The 25,084-nt window shown below is 40.4% G+C and overlaps 1 protein-coding gene across 1 annotated transcript in view; it reads left to right on the forward strand.

Annotated features, from left to right (window-relative positions):
• FBXL17 (F-box and leucine rich repeat protein 17) overlaps positions 1-25,084 on the forward strand; it is a 182,201-nt gene that overhangs the window by 53,225 nt on the left and 103,892 nt on the right. Inside the window, exons 5-6 of the mRNA XM_026673000.2 lie at positions 5,249-5,356; positions 15,385-15,515. Of these exons, the coding sequence (XP_026528785.1) occupies positions 5,249-5,356; positions 15,385-15,515 (239 nt within the window). The remainder of the gene's footprint in view (positions 1-5,248; positions 5,357-15,384; positions 15,516-25,084) is intronic.

Genomic DNA, 25,084 nt, shown 5'->3' on the forward strand with positions numbered 1-25,084 from the left:
GCCTCATTTCAATCTGATGCATCAGGTCTCTCTCTCTCTCTCTCTCTCTCCCCTCCCTCCCTCTCCCTCTCCCTCTCTGCCCCTCCCCCCTCCATGCCCCCTTTCTTTATCCCTTTTTCTTTCCCTTTTCTCTTTCTTTTCTTCCTTCTCTCTTTCTCTCTTTTCTCTCTCCCTCTTTCCCTCTCCCAGGCTCACCCCATTGATTTGGTGCACTGCTCCGCTCGGACTTGCTTGGGCAGGTCCCTCCAGTGCAGCAGGCTCAATGGGGTGGACCTGCGGGGCTGGCACCTAGAACGTGGCAGTGCCGGCACGTTTGAAAAGTAGAGCAAAGCCAGAGGTCGGTAATTTTTGCTGCAAAGAATCACAAAAGCTTCTGGGTTGTGCACAAGAAGGGACACACATGTCAATGCAATTCAGCAACATAAAATAAAGAAATACAAATAAAACAAATCAACAAGAATCGGCAAAGCATCTCTGATTAGATTTTATTCACTACTAGAATCTAATCAGAGATGCTTTGCCAATTCTAGTCCAATGACCTGCTCCAGCAGTGTTGGAAGGGAGTATGTGTATATGTGTGTGCATGGCTGTCAAACTTCCAAAAACAGGTCAAGTAGTTCTGGGGAGGTCAGTCATAAATTAGAACACTTGCTAAACAACCAGCCATTAAGTGAGGACCACTTGTATTTGGTTTGCCAGTCACCAAACCATGCTCACCCAGCCACATGACCAGCAAGCCACGCCACCAGTCACGTGACCAGCAAGCCACGCCCACCCAGTCATGTGACCAGCAAGCCATGCCCACCCAATCTCGTTACCACACCCTCAAATTAGGCCACACCCACAGAAATTTAAATCCCGCCCCTGGGTGGGGGGCATTGAGGATGAGTTTGTAGCACCAAGGGGGTGGTGGACTGAAAAAGTTTGGGAACCACTGTTCTAGAGAGTACTGAAACTATTTTTTTGTGAAGTCACCAGCTGCCTTTACCAAGATAACAAGTAAATATTTTCAAATGCGAAACACTGGAAAGATAGTGAAACCAGTAGAATGAAAAGTTGTAGCCAAATTTTAAAATAATTACTTCAGCATTAAGCACCTTGCAGAGAGTTACCTGTTCTTTCATAACAGTCTCACTTCATTAAAAAAATTTGAAGTTTTAAAAATTATATTGTCAGTTGGAAGTTTCCAAATTACATTTAGGAGATAAAAAGATGATACATCGAAAATCTAGTAAATCCCCTGGTATTTTACTTGACAGTACAGAGTTAAAATATCCATTGCTATATGAAGTACTTGGGCTGTGAAAATACATTAATTTTTTATATTAAAGTGGTAAGAAATGCTGACATGGAGACTGCAAATGCTGACTGAGGAGACTTTTAGACTATTTTTATTTACTGAAGGAACTAATATTTACAGTTTATAGGTTTATTTCTGGTTAGTCTGAAAAAAATTAGCCCAAGAGCTCCAATTATACAAAATTATATTTGATACTAGTAGGAGGCTTTGAAAAGCTGAAATTTCTACCATGTTTAATTAAGAAAATATACAAGATTATTGTATTAATATTGTAAGCTACCCAAGTAACTTACCTTACAGTAAGATGGGCAGCCAATAAATTTGCCCATCTTATTTATTCAATGTATTTATTTTAAAAAATTATTAAAAAATAAATAAATACATTTAATAAATAAATAAAAATAATTATAGAAATGCCCAAATGCTATACTTTAAAAAATTAAACTAAATGGATAATTTTATTATAAAGATCAATACAATCAGATTAAAGAAAATGTATTTCCAAGAATTGACAAAGAAAAAAATGTAACAAATTCTTTTATTGACATTCAGGTATATCAGGTAAGCTAAGAATAGGCAATCCTTTTGAGCTGAGAATATATTTAGAATTTGGGAGCATATCGTGATAAATTCACTCACAAAATGGTCACTTTGGGAGAGTTTCCTATTCATAAAATAGTTGCTGGTAGTGGTCATGGTTACTCACAAAATACAATTTTCCGAATTGTGGGTCTCTAAAATAAAATGTTCTTTACTTTTTATGGGAACAAAGACAATAAATATGATTCTAGATGCTTTGCTTTGCTTTGCTTTGCTTTGCTTTGCTTTGCTTTGCTTTGCTTTGCTTTGCTTTGCTTTGCTTTGCTTTGCTTTGCTTTGCTTTGCTTTTGCTTTGCTTTGCTTTGCTTTGCTTTGCTTTGCTTTGCTTTGCTTTGCTTTGCTTTGCTTTGCTTTGCTTTGCTTTGCTTTGCTTTGCTTTGCTTTGCTTTGCTTTGCTTTGCTTTGCTTTGCTTTGCTTTGCTTTGCTTTGCTTTGCTTTGCTTTGCTTTGCTTTGCTTTGCTTGAAGGCCAACTTTTGTATTTTTTTTAAATAAAAAGTATTTGTTTTTGGTCAACAAAAGGGATGTGGGGTCACATTTAAAGCCCTAGTTGCCATGTTGCTTTTTGTGTGTCTCTTTCCAAAACTTACTTGATACTATAGTGGGTGGTTATGCTTGTTACTGGTCAACACTGAAGGTGGTCTTGTGGTATAATTGTGATATAACTGAAAAAAGATGGGCAATTAAGTAAATGCAATTTTATTTTATTTTTCAGTATGTATTGCAAGTGAAAAAGCTAGATTAATTTATTGTATGATTCTGTTTGTTTTCTTGACTATCCACATTATTTTCAAGAATCCCATCTAATGCCAAAGTTCAAAAACTATCAATACTCTTTTTCTTCTTCAAAATCCAACTTTCTTTTGTATAGAATATCATAGGAATAACCTTTCTCTACCTGGTGATGTTCTTTATAGATATGGAAAATTTGTGTCATTAAATGTCTCTTTTAAGAACTTCAGTACTATCCACCAAGTAAATGAAGGAAGTTTCGAACCCTGCCTGAAGTTATGACTGTTGCAGCTGCTCCCCCAAGCCCTCTACATCAATTTTAGCTCTGCTATTGCCACTCACAAATAATGTCTTGCACTGTTCTTCAAGGCACATGAGCCTTGGGAATGGTTGGTAGTTGCCCCACCATACAGAGCTCCTGAGAATTTATCATGCGCTGCATTTCTGCAGATGTTTTTCTTCTGATGTACAGAGATCCAACCGATCCTATGGAACTGATCCAAGACTGCTCCCAGTCACACTAGGCTTTATTTCCTGAAGCCTGTTACTGCAGTCTTTGGGATCTCCTCAAGAGTTTGCCCAGAGCCTCTGAAGGCATCTCAAGTCATGCAGGGCTCCCAAAGCCTGAAGTTTGGAAACTTAACATGATTTGGAAAGGGTGGGAAGCCTAAAACAATTGGAGTACTAGAATTGTGGTTATTAAGCAAAGCAGTCACATGGGTACCTAGATACATGTTCACAATAACTTATGACCAAATTGTGGTCCCAACTGTGGTTAAAAGCCAAGAACTACCTATATTGGAATTCTGGGTTGTGTATCAGCTGTCAATTCTGAGTAATCTCCAAAGGTAACCATGGGTACAGCACAATACAGTGGTCCAATCAGGTGATCAGAGCTTGATTATAAATATCAATAGAATCAAAACTGTCATTACTACTTTTGGAGGTATAAATTCTGAAGAACAGCTATCATAATATGTTTACTGAATACTAGCAATATTGTCTTGCAATCAGTTACTCTGAACTTGATGTGCCTCTCCAGTTAATCACAATAACAGCCATTAATTTTGCAGCATCTCCAGTTAGTCAGTGACAATGTATAACAATGGCAAATTGTTAGATGATGTTTCATGGATAATTCATGTATAAGTAAAAAACGGGAGAGAATCAGTGGTGGGATTCAAATTTTTTTACTACAGGTTCTGTAGGCGTGGCTTGGTGGGCGTGACATGGTTTGGTGGGTGTGGCAGGAGAAGAATACTGTAAAATCTCCATTCCCATCCCACTCCAGGGGAAGGATACTGCAACATCTCCATTTCCACCCCACTCCAGGGGAAGGTTACTACAAAATCCCCATTCCCTCCCCTTTCCTGGGGGAAGGTTACTGCAAAATTCCATTCCCTCCCCACCCCACTAACCTGCTTTCCAGCTCCGTTCTCCTGTGCAGGGCAACAAAAGAAGACCCAGCTGATCAGATGGGACTCAGGAGGCAGAGAATAGGTGGGGGCGGGGCCAATCACCGGTTCTCTGAATTACTTAAAATTTCCACTACCGGTTCTCCAGAACCTGCTGAATACCACCTCTGGACAGAATACTGAACAAGTGGGACCTCCTCCACTGGAATTTCCACGGACTCATGTGCTCCCTTCACATGACCACTGATTGTAACAGCAACTCCAGCTCACAAACTTTTTAAGGCAGTCCAGAATAATACCATGGCCTTAATAATGAACACTGAGAAATCTAACAGAAGAAGAGTCATACTCCCCTGAGGTCCTATTAAAAATCATTGACTGACCAATACTAAAATTCTGACAGGATTAGAATATACTGTTTTTTCTAAAAGTGAAATATTAGATATTAGAAACATTTTCAAAAAGGATTAGGTCCAGGAAAGGCTTGAGAGAGGAGAGGTTATGCTGCTGTCTCAAAGCAGGCAGAAGCATTAATAATTTCCCTTATCCAGCTATTTACACCCTGCCTGCTCACCAAAGGAGCAAGGAACTGCATGGATCAAGCTCATGGGTAGCAGAGTTCAAGCTAAAGAGAACCTTTTATATTTCCATGGGTTTCACAAGCTCAAAACACTCCCTAATTCTATACAAGATACTACCAAAATAGTTTATCACCAAAGATACACCCAAAAGCAAGCAAATTCATCTAGTTTGCCTGCAAGAGCTTTGACTGCTTATCCTTTCTCAAAATTAACTGAAGATGTATGTGTACTGCCTTAGGTATATTTTGGATTCCAAAAACATTGAATGTTTGGGTATTTTAAGTGTGTTCTGGTGTTCTGCTAGCTTTGAAAGAGATTAGTAACTTCTGGTTACTAGTTTAGGCTTCAATAAAAATGGAGAATTTATTTTTATTTTATAATCCTTACAAGTACAACCAATTTTTCTATTTTGATTCTGTATATTTTATTTATATTTATTGAAAAGGAAATATTTTTCAATCTTGTTCTTTGTTACCCAAATGTCTTTAAGATCCATTTTTAATGCTGTTATAGTTAAAAAAAGATCCTGCAAGCCATCATGCGTTTCCTTAGAATGTTTTCTTGGACTCTGAATATTTAAGAATTCAGAACAATGTAAACTTCTTTTCTCTCTTTATTTAGGTAACTGATCAGTCTGTTAAAGCATTTGCTGAGCATTGTCCCGAGTTACAGTATGTTGGGTTTATGGGCTGTTCTGTTACATCTAAAGGAGTGATACATCTTACTAATGTAAGTATATTACCTAGGTTATTTACTGATATTTCTAAACAAACTCTTGCTAGATGCATCAACATTGATTAAGTTACATATAAAGGAATAGGTTAAGGAATAAGGATCAGTTTTGTGATGGATGGAAGCTCTCGCAAGAATGCTTAAAACTATGATGGACTGCTATAATTCAAACAAAGGACACATATAGGCTATACAATCCTTCCCATAGCAAGAACTTAGAAGCAAATTTCTTTTCATCGCCTTTTCTATTTAGTAGTGAAGCTTGTTTTGTTCAGGGCTCTTTCAAATAAACATATTCCTTCTTTAGAGCTCCCTTTCCTTGTCAATTCACATCAGCTTAGATAATAATAATAATATGTTAAATTTATATGGTGATTCCCAGCAGAGTCATCGGTGTATTATGTTGTTAGGGATCTATGTTCATCACAGGTAGTTTTCAACTTACAACTGTAATAGAGTCTGGAATTTCCATTCTTAGCTAAGATGGTCATAAGCCAAAGTGCTCACGTCACCAGACTCAGTTTTATGATTTTTTTTGTGCCAGTCATTAAGTAAATGCCATAGTTATTAAGCAGATGCCAGGGTCATTTATGTGATCTTATGATTGTTTTTTTGCTAAAAAAAAATGTGATCATGTGCCTGTGGAATGTATGCAGCTGTTGGAAACCAAAATTGGGTCATTAGTAGTTTTTTTGGGGGGTCCATCATAACTTTGACCAGTCATAAGTGATTGGTTGTAAGTCAGGGACTACTTGTGATTAATGTTTATAATGAATCAGATTTACCACTTTCATTCTTTTTCATCAGTGTGTGGATTACTGTTAAACTTTTTTCTCTGCCTTTTCCTTTCTGTCAACTTTAAAAGAAATAATTTGATATAATTAAGAAATTTCACCCCAAGATCTAGGTTTTTCATCCATAATTTTAATGAATGTTTCTGATATCTATGCAGGGTTTCATTGTTAACGTCCCTTCATTGTGAGAACTTTCTGTTTGTCCCAATTCTCTTCTTTTTCAGCCCAGTATAATTCTTGTAGGGTTAAAATGAGGAAGAATGTCATCCTGAGCTCCAGACAAAAGGTGAAATATAAATGCAATTAGTGAATAAATCTTGTTTTCCACTAATACAGAGAAGAGATAATACCAGTTGTAATTTCCCTGATTCACTTTTTTTGAGTAGTTATTGGCCACTTCTAATCCTCTAATCCAGAGGCTAATGTTAAAAGACATATTACAAGTTGGACATTTTCATTTTTGACTTCTTTAAGAACAGTTGAAAAATGTTGCATCTTCTTTTTGATTTATCAGTTTGGAGCTTAAGATGTGCCACCACAGTTTGCTTCAGCTCTTCAGAATTGCTTCCTAAACCCATCCACTAAGGCATAGGATAGGATCTGTGTTAAGGTATTTCCCGTTAGGAGAATGAGTGCACTCAGGGAAACATAATGAGAGTGGTGATGAATAACACACAACCAGCACACAGATACACTGAATAGTAAAATGTAAGTTTTACTTCCTGTAAACGGGTAAACAAACTCCAACAAACAGTCCAAATCATATGCAGTTAAAGGAGTTAGTATTCAAAATAATCAGTCCAGGGATAATCCAAAAATGGAGTCCTTTTCTTTACCAGTATCATAAACAAAGTTCAGTCAACAGAGTTTGCGAATAGTTGTAAGACTCACAGTAATTCAAGCAGAATGACGATCAGGCAAAAGGCAAAAGGAAAGCAAAGGAAATGCAAAAAAGAACAAACCACGTTTCTGGCTCCATCTTATGGCCGTTGGAGGAACCTCAGCCAATCACAATTACAACATTCTCTTAAAGATATAACAGTATTAAATGACTATCCTGTTTTATATATTGCCAACCCAACTGTTAGGTGACTATCATTCCTAACATTCTCCCCTTTGGGTAGGACAATATATAAAACCTTACAGTTTAAGTTTATATTCCTCACAGCAAGCCTTATGTTTTACAGTGCCTTGGGCTTTTGTAAAATGATCTGCAATGTTATTTTCTGACATGCAGTACTCCAGTTTAATCATTTTACTTTGAACATACTGTCTCACATTCAGATATCGTAGATTCGTATGTTTTGATCTTGCCTTTACAGCGAGATTGGAAGCCATCTGAATTACCAATTCATATACAACAATAGGTTCTTTTACATTAATTCCCATATCTATCAATAGTTGTTTTTAACAAACTAAATCTGTACATAATAGAGACAATGATGTTGTCGAATAGACCTCCATCCAATTATGCAGTTAAACTTAGTTCATCCTTAGGCTCCAAATATAATGCATAATGCATTGTTTGTTTAAGATATCTCAACACACGCTTAGCAGCTTGCCAGTGTCTTTCAGTAGGCTCAGCGTTAAAACCTGGCTAATTGGTTGACGCTATATGCTATGTATGGCCTAGACCAGGCTTGTCCAGCCCACGGGCCGCATGCGGCCCAGGTCGCCTCATAATGCGGCCCAACGCCCACCCCAACCTTCATGAAAGATCCAGCGAGGAGGAGGAGGGGAGGCAGGCGCGAGGCGGGGCGAGGCGAGTAACAGAAAAGGCGGGCAGCCGCAGCCCAAAAGTCCCGCCCCGCCACCTCCTGCTGTTGCCGCCGCTGCCGCTATCGCTGCGGCTTCTGCCCCCGCCGCCGCCACTGCTGCTTCTGCCCCCGCCACCGCCGCTGCTGCTTCTGCCCCCCGCCGCCGCCGCCGCTGCTGCTTCTGCCACCGCCGCCGCCGCTGCTGCTTCTGCCCCCACCGCTGCCGCTGCCGCTGCTGCTTCTGCCCCTGCCGCCGCCGCTGCTGCTTCTGCCCCCCACCGCCGCTGCTGCTTCTGCCTCCGCCGCTGCTGTTTCTGCCCCCGCCGCCGCCGCCACCGCTGTTGCATTTGCAGGAGGAGAGGTAGGCGCGAGGTGGGCGAGCTTTCTTCCCCCCCTCACCCCGCAAAATTTGGCCGGAAAATTATAAAATAAAAAATAAATAATTTTTAATAAATAATTAATAATAAATAATAAATAATTATTTTATTTTATTTTATTAATTTAATTATTTAATTTAATTTAATTTAATTTAATTATTTAATTAATAATTTAATTTAATTTAATTTAATTTAATTTAATTTAATTTAATTTAATTTTTTAATTAATTATTTAATTTAATTATGTGCGGCCCAAACCAAATTTTCATCTTCTAATGTGGCCCAGGGAAGGTGAAAGGTTGGACACCCCTGGCCTAGACCAATTACTAAGATAGGATAAACTACTAATTAATGATTGATAAATGTCTTTATCAAAAACAGGACTTTGCACATCACTGTGGCTAAACTCCTGGCTCATTGGTGTCTTAGCCGGTTTACAAAGTTCCATTTTAAAGTTCTTCAGTAACTGGTTAATTTTATCTGCCTATGAGATTTTGTAGCCTCCCTTAGTTTTATCTATTTTCAAACCAAGATACTGTTTAATCTCACCTAAGTGTTTGATTTTAAATTTCTGCTCTAACAGTGAAATAATCCCAGTAGCTTCTTGCTCAGTTTTAGTGATTAATGCTATGTCATCAGTGAACAATAACAACAATGAAACTACACCATCACTTTCCTTTTTGAATAAACATGGATCAGCCATGCCAGCTACAAAACCTATCTTTGTTAATTTCTTCACTATGCAGTGGTTCCATTCATAGCCTGATTGCTTCAAGCCATAAAGACTCTTTTTCAATCTCCAGCAATCAGTTTTGTTATCAGTTTTTATACCCAAAGGCTTCTTTAAATATATAGTGTGTTGCAACGGTGCATGTAGATATGCCGTCTCAACATCTAAATGGTTTATTGTGTATTTCTTCTTAGCTGCCCATACTAATGCTGCTCGTAATGTGGTTGCCTTCAGACTAGGTGCAAACAGCTCACTGTAGTCATTGGCTGACTGATCGAACCCTTGTGCTACTAACCTGGCTTTATGGGTAACAGTCCCATCCACACCTGTCTTAATTTTATAAATCCACTTACACCCTATGGCATGCTTACCTGGTGATAACCTAGCATTTTCATATACCTCCAACCTTTGTAAGGATTTCAGTTCCTTACCCATTGCTTCCTGCCAAGCAGCCTGAACCTTAGAAGGATACAGTTTCAGTTCATTATACAGTAGTTAGTAGGAACTATATTTACTTGGCATGCTGTACTAGCCTGATATCTATCTGGTGGTTGTGTTACATGGGTTGAACATCTAGGCAACTCAGGGCTTACTGGTGGACTCTCATGTTTCACCTGCTCCTGTTCTCCTGCCTCCTCCTGTGCCTGTTCTTCCTTTTTAATGGCTATTGGTGGTTTAACTATCTCATTGTTAGGGACTACTTGGATGTTGATAACAACATCATTGTTGTATTCCTGTTCTAGTTTATGCCACCTAACGTGTTCAGGAAATTTAGCACTAGCACGACAGTAAACATTAGCTGTGCCTGGAGCCCAGAATCTAAATGATCTATGGTTGGCCTTGTAACCTACGAAAAATAATTTCCTAGCTCTGTGTTGCCCGTTCAGTCTTACTTGTGAGGGAATATGTACCCATGCTGGAGCTTCAAATGCATGTAGATAACTTAAATTTGGTTTTCCGCCATGCCAATGAGTGAATGGCAATTCACCAGTTGTTGTGTTCACCATATTATTTAAAACATGGTTGGCACACATTATGGCCTCAATCCACAGTGTTTCAGGCAAATCTGAATCAGATAACATAGTGCGAGCCATGGCTTGTAACGTTTGCCCCCTTTGTTCTATAAATGAGTTATGTTGTGGCCTGTAAGGGGCAGAACGTTTATGCTTGACACCAGCCAATTTCAACATCGTTTGGAATCTAGTGTTAATATACTCAGTCCCGTTAATTACCCTATGTCTCATTTTCCTTTCAGCAAATCTTAGCCAGTTAAAGAAATGTTGGAATGTTTCTGTTTTATTTTTCATTAGATAGCAGAAACCATACCGTGAGTAATGATCCATTATACTCAAAACATAGCAGGAACCTCCCAAACTGGGTTTCTTAGGACCAGTTATGTCAGCAAAAACAACCTCTAAAGGTTCTTTGGTCTTAAACCCATTCAGTCTGTTTGCTGGAGTAACCTTGCTTTTCTCCTGGTTACAGGCATAACAGTTTAAGTATTTGCTACAGGGTTTTAATTTTACTCCCTCTGACAATTTAACAGTTTGTTTCAGCATTGTGAAATTAATGTGCCCTAGACGTCTGTGCAGTAAATGTATACATTCGTCATGTAGCTTAACATTGTTATAAACCGAGTTAGCCATCTGCAACTGGTCATCATGTATCACATATAAATCATTCTCTAAAGTAGCAGTAACACTGGTCATCATGTATCACATATAAATCATTCTCTAAAGTAGCAGTAACACTTTTACCCTCTTTCTCTATTATACAGTTATCTCCTCTAAAGGTTACTGCATAACCAATATTAACTAAAGCCCTTACTGATAACAAATTAAATTTCAGTTTAGGTACATATAACATAGATAAATGCTCATTTACACATGAACAATATGTAGTACCTTCACCAGATGCTTTCATCTTCCATCCATTTGCCAGTGATACATGTTGCTTACTCGTGGACATCTTTATAAACCTGTCTCTATTTCTAGTAATGCACTGCGATGCTCCACTATCAACTACCCACAAATCATGGTTTACAGTTGAATTGCTAGACATAGCTAAATTAGCATTCTTCTTAGCCTTCTGTTGATTACCAGTATTCTGTCATTTGTCCTTCTTATAGAATCTAGCTATATGTCCCCTAGCCCCACAGGAAAAACATTTCCTAACAGTATAGGCAGTTGAAAACAAATCCTCTTCTTGTAGTTGTTTCTTTCTCAGTTGGTTTCTATCCTGCCTTCTTCTTGCCTCTTCTAACAATTGTCTGGTTATGTCAGTCAATGTCACTTCATTTCTGGTCAGGACTTCCAGTGAAAATACGTAATCATCATCATAACTTTCATCCAACGAGGAAAGAATGATGTAAACCTGATGCAGCTCTGAAAAAATCAGTTCCTTTTCATATAGCTCTTGAAAAGTTCTTTTCATGAAGTTCAAATGAGCTAACATATCTCCACCTTTCAGAAGACATGCTTTAAACAGTTTATGTGTAAGTTGTATGTGTGCACCTACACTGTCACGAACATAAATCCTCTTCAAATTCTCCCAACACCTAGCAGCAAACTCTTCTCCACGAATATGGACTAGCTGCTGGTCACTCAGTGTTAGTCCAATTATACAAAGAGCTCGTTCATTGTTCCATTTAAAGTCAACTAACTTTTTGGCATCATCCTCTTCATCTGGATCCCAAGCATTTACATCTGGTGGATCCTGAACTGCAGCCCATAACCCTTCCCTATGCAGAAGTAGACTGCACTTCATAGACCAGGAAACATAGTTCGTTCCATCCAACCAGGTTATCAGTGATAGACTTGTTGACGAGTCTTGTGCCATCTGTACCAGGACAGTAACTCACGATTAAACAGTAGACAGCTGTGTATTCACATTAACTCTCAGTTATCTGAGTCTGGGCCCATAACCAGTGTTAAGATATTTCCTGTTAGGAGAAATATGCACTCAGGGAAACATAGTGAGAGTGGTGATGAATAACACACAACCAGCACACAGATACACTGAATAGTAAAATGTAAATTTTACTTCCTGTAAATGAATAAACAAACTCCAACAAACAGTCCAAATCATACACGATTAAAGCAGTTAGTATTCAAAATAATCAGCCAAGGGATAATCAAAAAATGAAGTCCTTTTCTTACCAGTATCATAAACAAAGTTCAGTCAACGGAGTTTTCGAATAGTTGTAAGACTCACAGTAATTCAAGCAGAATGATGATCAGGCAAAAGGCAAAAGGAAAGCAAAGGAAATGCAAAAAAGAACAAACCAGGTTTCTGGCTCCATCTTATGGCCGTTGGAGGAACCTCAGCCAATCACAATTACAACATTCTCTTAAAGATACAACAGTATTAAATGACTATCCTGTTTTATATATTGCCAACCCAACTGTTAGATGACTATCATTCCTAACAATCTGTTATGTAGTTTCTATTATATCAGAAAAGGCAGTGTTAGTACTTTATTTAATATTATAATTTCATCATAATGTTGGCTTTATTCTATAACTGCATTTTTTCCTACATGCTTCTGACTATTTTTGCAACAGGAGGGCTCAAAGATCTCTCTTACCCTCACTCATAGTGCCTCAAACCAAACAATAACAAGTTAACAGAAAAAGAATGAATTTCTAATCAGCTGTTTCTATGAGGAACAGAGGGTGGCATTGGGTGAAGGGTTGGCTCTAGCAGTGTCATGTCAGTCAACAGGGAGAGGTAGTCCAATCCAGGAAGAGCAGAACACTGTGTATGAATAGAAGAGAGTGGATGAGAGAAGAAGGGAGAGAACCAAACTGGCAAAGCTGTAGGTTGCTGCTACATGAACAAAGGTTAGCCCTTATCTGTAATCATTTATAAGTGGAAGGTAAGAAAAATCAAGCTATCTAGGATTAGAAGTATCCTATATCTTGCTAAAAATAAACATCTTTCAGTTCATGTTCAGCCTGGTCAAAATTTAAGATTAGAACTCCCCTGTTTCAAATTCCAGCAACTATGACAAGGAAAGCGTAGTATAAAATTATTTAGAATAATAATGTGTTGTATTACATCATTATATTACCTTTTAAGCTACTGCAATGTTTTAATTTTATGGGGCCAAATGAGCAATTGTAATCTTGGTGTTTAGCTTCATTTTTACTTGTTTCCATGAACTAATTATTTGGTTTTTGCTAATAATGTGACTTTGAAACATGAATACTGACTATAGCATTAGTAGGCAATCTGAATAAAACTAAAGGTCTTAGCAAGGAGGAAACAGAATATTATAAGATTGACGTATCTTATAATATGATAGGAGTAGCTAGAGGAGAAAAGTAAGGAATATGTATAAAAATTACTTAAGAGTTGCAGAAAATGTATATATAAGGAATTATAAAAAGGTAAATATAAATGTAAAAATATTAGAGAAATATACCAGGAATTGAAAATGAAAATGAAAGTATTACTATGTAAATAAGAAAGAAGCCTGCCTACTCTAAAGCACTGTCAGAAATGGAAATGTGGTGTAAATGTTTGAAAAACGTGTAATAAAGATTATTTTAAAAAAACCTGAAGGTCTTAGATAGAATTTAAATTATATGGACAAGGTTGTAAGTGAAAAGTAGGCAAAGCTAATTCAAAGGCAGAGCATCATTTACAAGAATTGAAGTGTTCATCTCTTATAAAAGTGGTAAAATTTTTATATTCTAGTAATAAGCATAGACAATTAAGAGTTGAAACAATTTATAAATTAAACATGGTTCCAATAGGTAGCTCAGAGCTGAACTGCGAGTCCTTAGTGGTCTTTGAAAGCACGATTAAACATAGTAGCTTTCAAATTCATTTCTATTCACCAAAACTTAAATGACTTTAATGTATTTTAAAACCAATGGAAGTGCTTCATTGTTCTGGGAAAATCTCTGTTGTATTATATTCTTCACGCCTAATTTGATTATATATTTATTTAGTTCAGATATTTAAAAGGACATCATTTCACCAAGACAATATGTCAATAGCTGCCTTTTATTTTTTTTTATAGATTTATGTTTATAAATATTAGTATCTATTTTATTTATTTTTCACATTTTTGAACTGCCCTACTCTATCAGACAGGACAGCGTTAAAATATAAATGTAAATAAATACACATAAATATAAATATAAAATGTTAAATATATAAAAACAGCATACAAGAATTGAAAAATTTAGAATTTAAAAGGAGCCAAAGTTGATTGAACCACGTTAAAAGTTAATCAAAATGCAAAGGGCAAAAGTTCAGGGCACCAATGAGCGCCATGGCCGCATTACCTTTCTTGACTTCCCACAGAAGGCTGTAGAGCCATGTTTAACTCCTTTTTAGATGGCCATGGGAATTGAGGCCTATTTCACCTCCAGAGAGAGAATATTCCACAGGCACTGATGATGGCAGAGAAGGTTTTCTTCCTAGATCCTGCCAAACAAAAGTCTGTAACTGATGGTATCTATGACATACTTTCACTGCCTGATTGGGTGGAATGGGTCGATGTAATAGGATGAAGATAGTTCTGTAGGTAGCCAGGCCCCATATGCTATGTAGCTTTATTGTTTTCTCTTGGCCACCTTTTTGATATTTATCCATTTTTCCAAGCACCAAGATCTTCTCTAGTAATTTTTTGCTTCACGTTGTATGTCCAAAATATCTGATATTTAGATTCATTATTATCATCACAGTTCAAAGACATCAGTTTTTCTTAATTCATCCTTTTTGATCATCTAGCCTTTTTACACTGCAAGTGGGAAAACTGACCTTGACTTTACAAAATCATAGTGTTTTTTTTTTAAAATTAGAATAGCAGATTGGCTTTTGACTCTTCTTTTGCCTTCAACAAGAATTTCCTTAATTCCTCTCTGCTTTCAGATACTAAAGTGCATCATCAGCATAACTGAGGTTGCTGATGTTTTTCTCAGCAATTTTAATTCTAATTTCTATTACCTCTAATTTATCATTAGAAGTTTGACATTTCCTCCCATTGAAAATCCATGCTGTATCAGAGATTTTCCACAGACTTGAGGAAACGTTCATCCTTGAGAGATGAGATACTGAAAAAAATATTGTTTTAAAAAATCAAGATGTTATATAACTAGTGATTGTTATACTGTTAATGTTTACATTAATAAATATTTTATATTAATTCAACCATAATAATCAATAGACAAGAACTTTGGAATTGTTTACAAGTACAAAATAATTTTATCTTCAGTTGGAATGAAATTTTTTGAACTTGGAATTATTCTTAAAAAAAAAGATAAAAATACAATGGAAGGCAGAACATTGCATATAAGTATATGAATAATTAAGTATGCTTATATTTTACTTTCTGTTTTATTTATCTTAATAGCTAAGAAACCTTTCCAGCTTGGACTTACGTCATATCACAGAACTGGATAATGAAACTGTAATGGAGATAGTAAAGAAATGCAGAAACCTTACCTCTCTCAATCTGTGTCTGAATTGGATCATAAATGACAGGTAACTTTTTTTATAGAGAAGCAAAGTGAATCCACAACATTAGTTATTACTAATAATTGATAATTTTCATCAGATAGGGACAATTGAATAATAGGTAGTTCTCAACTTATGACTTGTTCAGTGATTGTTCACAGTTACAGTGGGGCTGAAAAGACAGTGACTAAAGCTGTGTTGTCTTTGGGAAGTATTTTGCTACTTGGATGCCTCCTTTTTAAACATAGCAACTAGGAGACAAAACAGCTGGTTGAGCCATGTATTTCTGGGACTGCTTGCTGTCATACAAGGCGCAGTGCAGGGCAGCCCAAAGAACATAGATGGGTGGGACAGATAGGCAAGTGAAGGCAGTTGGAGGCAGTCTTTTATACCTTACTGAGGTTTAGGGATGGGAGGTATGAAGCCCAGAATGGCTTGGATTTGGAGAGGACCCACAATTCTTGGTTAACAATTTCAATGAGAAGTGTCTGCTTTCAGACACTTTCAGCCTTCCATCCTTCCGAGGTGGGTAAAATAAGGACCCAAATTGTTGGGGGCAATATGCTGACTCTGTAAACTGCTTTGAGAGGTCTGTAAAGCACTATAAAGCGGTATATAAGTCTAAGTGCTATTGCTATAAGTCAGTCCCGTCATGTGATGTCTTACTTCATGATAGCAAGTTATGATAGAAATTATGATCCCAATTGTCGTAGGTTGAGGTCAACCTATAAAAGGTTTTGTTAGTTTAGTGTAGCTATTTAAGTATTTTGGGGGGTTTTCTATTAGATGCTTGCCTAACATATAGGGTATTTATACTGTAGTATTTATGGGTTCAGTATATCCACTTTTAGAAAAGAGATTCTATTCCATTTTTTTACTTATTTTACAAAATTTAAAAAAATAAAAAGTAATATATCTTTTCCCTTGGTCTTGTTGAAGTTGAGGTTTTGAGGTGACAAACATATGTCACATTTGCATGCCAAAAGGAACACATTATATTTTTCTTTTTGCATAGAGAAGGCAATTTGTGGGTATTACAGGGAAAAGAATATTTTTAGTAAAATAAATATAATTATATATATTTTGGTGAGGAAACTAACAAGGTTGTGAGAATGTAAAGTTAAATCAGTGGAGAAAAGTGCATATATTTGGTTCTTGGTAGGTGAAGTTAAGACAGCTATTTTAAGGGCCAAAAACCAATTGTAAGGGGTATCTTCAAATATGGTTTTCTTTCCTGGAATTACAACTTGATAAATAATAAGACACTAATTATTCTGTAACTATATTTGAGTATCATATCAGATTTTAGTCTGATCTTAGTAAGTTTAACAACCTTGAGCTCTTGGCTAAAGAAAAAAAAAGATTCTCTAATGATATCATCTTAAAAACAAAATTTAATTGGATTGAATAAAATGGAATAAAAATCAGAATAAAAGTGCACAGTGCTGTATAGTAGGTCTTTGCACACACACACACACACACACACACACACACACATACACACACACTGATCTCAGTTCAAGCATTATTGTAAATCGCCTAGAACAGCCCCATGGCAAGATAGGCAGTAAATAAATTTAACAAATAAAAATAAATAAATTTGGCAGCTGCTCACATTTATGATTAGTTGCAGTGTTCTGTAGTCACTTGTCCATGGTTTGTTATGTTTTTATCATTTACTATCAGAAAATGCCCCCCCCATCACATTAGTTATGCTGGATTTGTTTAACCACCATGTGTTTTGCTTAATGACCACATGATTTATTTAATGATCATGGTGTCTTGCTTGATGACCATCATAAAAATTGTTGTAAAATTGCAGATCACATGGTGCCACAATGAATTATGATAAAAATTTCAAGCTGAGTTGTAGTATCTATATCTGTAAATGAATGCCCTTTCTTGTATCCTGAGTTACATATTGCTTTTAAATCAGAATGCTGGTACTGCATTTGTAGTAGTTTGCAGAAATATTTTTTAAAAGGTCAGTAATTCAAGATACAAAAGTAGAAGATTAAGAACTTATATGAAGTCTCAGAATATTCAAACATAAATAAAACAATGAACAATTTTTTATTTGATCCGCTGAAAATTAACAAGAACAGTGGGATTAGCCTATTGAATATTGGATAGAAAAATGTCTAATTATAATTGTAATGGCCGAGGAGACCATGAAATCCTTCCTCTCTGGGAGTTTTAATGCACAGGAAACATAGTTGCTTAGTAACTTGTTTTAAGATTAATAGAAGACCGGCTATATTTTTCCTCTTTGATTCTATATGACCACTTTCTAAAAGATGTTTTGTTAAATCAAATTATGAAAATAAAATGGTGAACGATTTTTCTGTTTTAAAGTAGGTCCCTTTTGCTTTGGCTTAGGTATGTTGGTTTAGCAATTTTCTAGTTTTGACATGGCCCTTGTTATCCATGATTTATTATATACAGTTTTGTGCGTACAGTTCAGACCTTGTTATTTGCAATGAAAGTTTTCATGTATCCAAAGGCCTTTACCTTGTTTTTTTATTACTTTATGGATGCACAGTGCAATAACACTGATCCATCTGAAATATGAATATCTGTACTTATAGTGAAATTTCTGTAGCTTTGTCTCCTTGTGAAGCACGAAAGTTAGAAATAAACCAACAGTTTATATCCATTATCTATTAAATTAGAATTTATGTTGCAGGTATAATTATCTGAGTAATTAGAAACAAATAGCTTTCTCTAAGGTATTCATGAATAAAAATATTATACTGATTCAGTGACTAATAATAACAACAAAGTATTAAGCTGACTCATGAAAAGAAACATGGAATATGCATTTTGGTACTGACAAGGCTTAGGCATCAGAATAGAGTGGGCATTAGTAGAAGTTACCCTGAACACCCTTTCTATCTATGCTGCGAGAGAGCCCAGGATGGGTTGACTCCTTCCTATGACATCATTTAGCTGAATCTGTACTAAGATATAAAAGCCAGCCCCCGGAAGAGACCCCAGCTTTGGCAAAGATACTTGACAGACTGAAAGGTGTCTCTGAAAGCACAAATGAATACAGAAATATGACTTACCCTCTCCGGACAAATCAAGGGAGGGGCTGGGCTCTCTCACAGCATAGATAGAAAGGGCGTTCAGGGTAACTTCTACCAATGCCCATTCTCCTCCGTGGTGCATCGAGAGCCCAGGATGGGACATACCAAAGCTTGCATGTCCATGGGCGGGTCCTCGTCCGGCTCATCACACTGACTGTTGAACCACTCGTTGAAGCACCCATCTGCCGAAGGTTGCAGTTGCCGAGGCAAAGACATCCAGACGGTAGAATCTGATGAAAGGAGACGGAGATGTCCACGTGGGCGCACGACAGATCTCCTCCAAGGATGCTTGGGTCGCCCAGGCAGCAGAAGTGGCCGCGTTTCTGGTAGAGTGCGCCGTCAGACCTCGAGGAACTGGAAGGGCCGCAGCTTTGTAGGCCTGCTCAATGCAAGATCTGACCCACCTGCTAATAGTAGGAGAAGGCCTTGTGCCCCAAGTGAGAAGGGAAAAGGAAACAAAATGGCTTCAGACTTCCTGAAGGAGGAAGTGCACTTAATGTATATTCTAAGAGCCCTACCTATGTCTAGCGTGTGCCACTGCTGCTCTAAGTCATGCTGCGAGAGGGGGCAGAAGCCAGGCAACATAATGTCCTGGGACCTGTGAAACAGGTGTTAACCCTTGGAATAAATGAGGGGTCCAGACTGAAGACAACCCTATCATCATGAAAGGAACAAAGGTCCTGTCTGATGGAAAGAGCAGCGAGCTTGGATACCCGCCTGACTGAAGTGATGGAAATGGGGAACACTACCTTCAGAGTCAGGAAACGGAGAGACAGTGTTCTAAGAGGTTCAAAAGGGGGCTTTGTAAGGGCATTAAGGACCACATGAAGATCCCAGGAAGGATACCTGTGAACCACCAGTGGGTGCAGGTTGGAAGCCCCTTTCAAAAACCTCCTGACTGAAGGGTGATGGGATAAGGAAGGAAGCGAACCCCATGAAAGAACCAAGGAGAGGGCCTCAACCTGCCTGCGTAAGGTGTTGGGGGCCAAACCTTTCTCCAGATCATGCTGAAGGAATCTAAGACCCTCTGCCAACTGGGCTAAAGCAGGAGAGAGAGAGACCCTCCCTAAGGCACCATCGGGAAAGGGCCTTCCATGTGGCAGCATAGATGCACCTTGTGGAAGGTTTGCGAGATGCCAGGATAGTGATGATGACCCTTTCAGGAAGATCAGCCACCTCTAGCCGCTGCTGCTCAAGTGCCACACGGTCAGCTTGAGCCACTGGGGCTCCGGGTGGAGCAGAATCCCCTGATGAAGGGAGATTAGATGGGCTGGGATCCTCCAAGAAGAAGCCACCGATAGGTTGACCAGGTCCGCAAACCAGGGCATCCTTGGCCAATAGGGTGCCAGGAGGAGGAGCTCCGTTCGTTCCTCCAACATCTTCCGAATTACTGCCGGAATGATGGGGAGCTGGGGAAAGTCATAGACTTTTGGGCCATCTGCACCGAAGGGCATTGGTCCCCTCCACTCCCTGGCAAGGAAACCTGGTGAAGAATCTGGTGACCTGGGCGATTTGAGGAGTGGAGAAGAGATCCACCTCCGGCGTTCCAAATCTGAGGGAAAGGTACCTGAATAGAGATGGAGGAATGGACCATCCTGCCTGGTCGACTAGGCTCCTGCTGAGCCAGTCGGCCTGGGAGTTGTTGATCCCGGAGAAGTGATCCGCCGAGATCGACAACAGGTGTTTCTCTGCCCATAACCCCAACCGTAGAGCCTCTCCCATGAGGGCTCTGAACCTCATCCCCCCTTGCCGGTTGACATGAGACATGGCGGCCATGTTGTCCATAAGGACTAGAACATGAGAGCTGGTCACTGAGTGCCTGAAATGCTTGAGAGCTAGAAAAATGGCTCTGAGTTCTAGCCAATTTATGGGAAGGGCCTGCTCTGACCTGGACCAAGGTCCTGAGCTATCTGGCCCTGCATATGGGAACCCCAACCCAGGAGGCAGGCATTAGTGGTTATCACTAGCCTGTCTGGGACCCTGAAAAGGAGTCCCTTCTGGATTAACAGGGAACACCACCAATTGAGAGATCTCCAGATTTGTGGCAGGAGCGGGACCTTGATGGATGAGTGGCTGGTTCCTGCCCATTGGTAGGGAAGCAGGAACCATTGGAGTGGACGGGAGTGGAAAAATCCGTGGCTCTGGAGATATGACAGGGTAATTTGCAGATCCCGACGGGCTGCATGGATGGAGGAGGACAGAATCAAAATGTTGTCCAAGTAGCATTGGATCCTCACTGGAACAGAAAGCAGAGATGCCATCAATGCTGCCAGAACCTTCGTGAAGACCCTTGAAGCCAATGAGAGGCCAAAGGGAAGTGCTCGATACTGGTAATGGGTATTCTGATAACAGAAACGGAGAAACTGGCGATGATGAGGCCAAATGGGGATGTGGAGGAAGCCTCCATGAGATCAATGGAAGAGAGGAGATCGCCCTCCCGAACGCTCTCTAAAATAGAATGCAGAGTCTGCATTTTAAATTGCCTGTATTTTACACATTGGTTGAGAAATTTTAGATCCAGGATGGTTCGCTACCCCCCCCCCCCCCCGATGAAAAGGCGAAAGTAAGCCCATGTCCCCATTGAGAGGGGGGAACAGGTTTGAATAGCCCTGATTTCAAGAAGGTGCTGAATGGCCGGATTCATGAGGTCTTGCCTTGAAATGTCCCGAGAGACAGGACAGATCAAAAAAATTTTGGGGCTGGCATAAGGAAGTCCAATTGTAATCCTCACCTAATAGTGCTGAGCATGCAGGCATCCGCCGTTGACTCCTCCCATTTGGAGGCAAAGAAGGCTAGGCGACCTCCGATGGGTGGGGAGAACGAGGAATTACTTAGAGCGACGGAAGGAACGACCCCCACCCTCCCGAAAGGGCTGTTTACCAGTATAAGGAGCTGGGCGATAGTCAGCTCTCTTCCCAGAGGAAGAGAGAATTTTACGTTTATCTCTGGTTTCGATGAGATAAGGTTCCAGAGCATCGCCAAAAAGCTTATCGCCCGCGAATGGAACTGAAGCCAGCTTCCATTTACGGTGTGACTCCGCCTGCCAATTTCTGAGCCATAACAGTCTTCTTGCTGCTACTGAAGATGCCATGGCCCTAGGTGCAAATTTGGCAGAATTGAGAGTGGCATCTGCAGTGAATTCTGCCGCTGCGATAATCTTATTAAGGCCTTGGTGAGACCGAAGGTCAGATGTAGGCAATCTAATCGAGTTGGTGCAGCCACCGTATGGATGCCCACGTGAGAGTGCCAGGAGATGAGAACGAGACCAGAACTGGAATGTCAACAGAAGGCACTGCCAGGGTATTGTCAACAGAAGGCACTGCCAGGGCTGCGCTGATGTTGTAGAAACGCTTATCCAGAGAAGATGAGTGAGGACCTGCTGATGTGGAAGCGCACTGTTCCTTGACCATGTCCTGGAACAAAGTGGGAGAAGGCAAAACCCCTGCATGCACTACAGGCTTGGAGAAGAATGAGTCTCCCTGGCTAGAGGGAATTCCTTGTGGCTCAGGAGCCACTTCCTCTGGCGACAGCTTGGCAGTGACCAAGGCCTTGCTGAGTAATGGCCTGAAGAGAGAAGGATTGAAGACCAATGCAGAGGATGTCTGCTCTGGGCGAGAGTCCTCTTCCTCTGAAAGATTTTGGTCAAAGGTCTCGCACTCTTCACATTCTGAACAAGAGGAGTAACTGTGTTCAGATGGTGAAGCCCTTCCCTCCTCATCAACCTCGTCCCATTCTGGTAAAGAAGAATGGACCCTGAGGTCCTGGGGCCTGTGTAAATCAGGGTGATGAGGCAAGGAACTTATAGATTGAGAAGGGAGAAGGGCCTGAACCCTTTCCAGAGGTCGAAGGATTTGCTTGAAGCCTTCAGCCAATCCCTGCCTAATGGCCAAAGAGACAACATCTTGGATATCCCCTGGTCTATGCTCAAAGGTAGAGGCAGAAGGCCGAAGGCCCGCTGCTGTGGGAGTGAAGCTGGCTTCAGGCCTAGATTGAGAAGAGGTTCGAGGCCTGGAGGGAGGGAGAGGAGCATAGGGCCCAGAAGTCTTTTGGAAATAAGGCCAGATCTGCTTAGATCCTGAGGATCATATTGTACTGCAAAGGCCTCAGGAGACCAGGATGGAGGATGGAAAGGCTCATAGATAACTTCTCCTCCCCTGGGAGGGCTTGGCTGGGGCCCACAGGTATCACCTGAAACATGCTGTAGTTGCACTCCCTTCTGTTGAATAGTTCTGTTGAACTGCCTCTCTAGGGCTGCATGTCTGCGCTTTTCTGCCCTCAACTCAGCCTGAGTTGCCTTCTTAGGGGCTAGAGCCTTAGCTCTCATTTTAGCAGCCATCTCCCTCTGGACTGATTGGGTGCGTTGCCTATGACTTTTTCTCTTATTGGGCTTAAGAGACTGTTCCACTGGGGAGGGGGGAAACTCTGCCTGACCCTTATTTTGCTCCATTTGAAGAATAAAGGCTCTTACGATGGAAAGAAACTGTAAATTTTTTGTATTAAGCCCCTTAGGGTATAAATTGGCCCCCAGGCTTACAAAATGGCCGTTCACCTCGTGGTGGAAGGCTTCAATCCAAGATGGCCGCTGACTATGGGAAACAGGCTCCGAGATCGAAGAATCTCTCCTTAGGCTATAAAGAACCCCAAGTGAAGTCAGCAAAGGAAAGGGCAGCCGCTGGCCACATGATCAGATGGCTGACGCTGGTATCGGTTTGCCGATCGCTTTTTACGACCGCTCAAACCGCAGGCATGGGGGAGGTCTACAGACGCTGCCCAACTTGCCTGAACAGCACTCTGGCAACGCTGCTCCCAATGCTGCAGGAGAGAGAGCCCTGCTCTCCTGGAAGAGCAGCTGCCCAGATCCTGGGAGCTGCTGAAGCGAGGAAAAAAAGGTACTGAAGATCGCTGGTGAGTGCTATCTACAGAACCTCAGCTGGCTGAAGATGTTATCGGTTTGCCGATCACTTTTTACGACCGCTCAAACTGCAGGCGTGGGGGAGGTCTACAGACGCTGCCCAACTTGCCTGAACAGCGCTCTGGCAATGGTGCTCCCAACGTTGCAGGAGAGAGAGAGAAGAGCAGCTGCCCAGATCCTGGGAGCTGCTTGAAACGAGGAAAAACGGTACTGAAGATCGCTGGTGATTGCTACCTAAAAGAATGCTTTCAGAGACACAGCTACTGACTGAAAGGAGCTGAGTCAAAAGCTGGGGTCTCTTCCAGGGGCTGGCTTTTATATCTCCAGAAGGGGAGAAGTGCTGCAGTTGCTGGAAGAAAGGGAAGGCTGGTGCCGGATGTTCGGTGACTGGGGTGTGTGTGTGTGGCCAGATGGCATTAGAGTGTGGTCCCTGGCCTATAAAGCGTGCTAGGGCATTGAATTTGCAAGGGACTTTGATGTTCCTATTCATTGTGTACTAAAGCTCTGGACTGAAGATTAAAGACTGGTTTGCCGCTACATTGTTGTGCTTTTGTTATTGGGCTTATGTGTTGGGGTCCTTCCCACAGTCCAGCCTTAGACCATTGAGATAGAGTTCCAAACAAAGATTCAAAGGAAAATTCTACCTGCTATAGGTACATTAACTTTATGTTGACACTGATTATATGAGAATATAATAAAGTTATTTGAAGTTTATTGACTTTAATTATGCTAGGGATAATTATAGGAAAAAAAATTTGGTTGAGGTTTCCCGTAGGAATGGTGTATTAATGAAAGGAAACAAAACTGTGCAATGCTTTATAGCAACTTCAGCCATTAACAAGTGTAGTATTATGCTATAGCAAAACAACAAACAAATTACACTATGGGTTACTGTGATATACTGTGTTTCTTAGAAAATAAGACAGGGCCTTTTTTTTTTTAGACCCCCGAAAAAACAGCTAGGCGGTCTTTTTGAGGGGTGTCTTAATTTCCCCCCCACGTGCCTCACCCAGTCTCTGGGCTGCTTCTATCTGAAGGAACGCCCCACGTGCCTTGCCTCTCCAATGGGCCCCTTCTTTAGCAGCTGAAAGTGCCCCATGTGCACCCTTGCCTCTCCACTGGGCCACTTCTTTAGCTCCCGAAAGGTGTGCCCCACAGGCACCCTTGCCTCTCCACTGGGCCGCTTCTGGAGCAGCCAAAAGGAGCTATTCCACAAGCTTAGCACAATCTGAGGAAAGAATGGCAGGCAGGAAAATTTCCCCTTCCCATTTTCCTCCCTTCAGCGTTCGGAATGGAGGGTTTTGGCAAACGGGAGGAAAATGGGGAGGGGAGATTTTCCCGCCTATAATCTATTCCTCAAGCTCCCTCTCCCTCTTTCCTGCCGTTCGTAAAAATGGCTCCACTCCGAGCCTTCAGCATATCCCAGGACCCTGCAAGGCTTTTTATAGTGTGTGTGCCAGCAGCAGCTGTGAGATTCGTCACATCGGTATAGCCTCTTCGAACAGGACCCTGCACGGATTGCTGTGCCATTGTGCGTGCGAGCAGCGGCATCACCGCGAGTTTGGATACACTGGTGCAACTACTCATGGAAGAAT

This window comes from Notechis scutatus, chromosome 2 (genome assembly GCF_049901735.1).
Source record: "Notechis scutatus isolate UNSWTSFEM ecotype Mainland chromosome 2, rNotScu1.2, whole genome shotgun sequence".
In the NCBI taxonomy this organism is placed as follows: Eukaryota; Metazoa; Chordata; class Lepidosauria; order Squamata; family Elapidae; genus Notechis; species Notechis scutatus.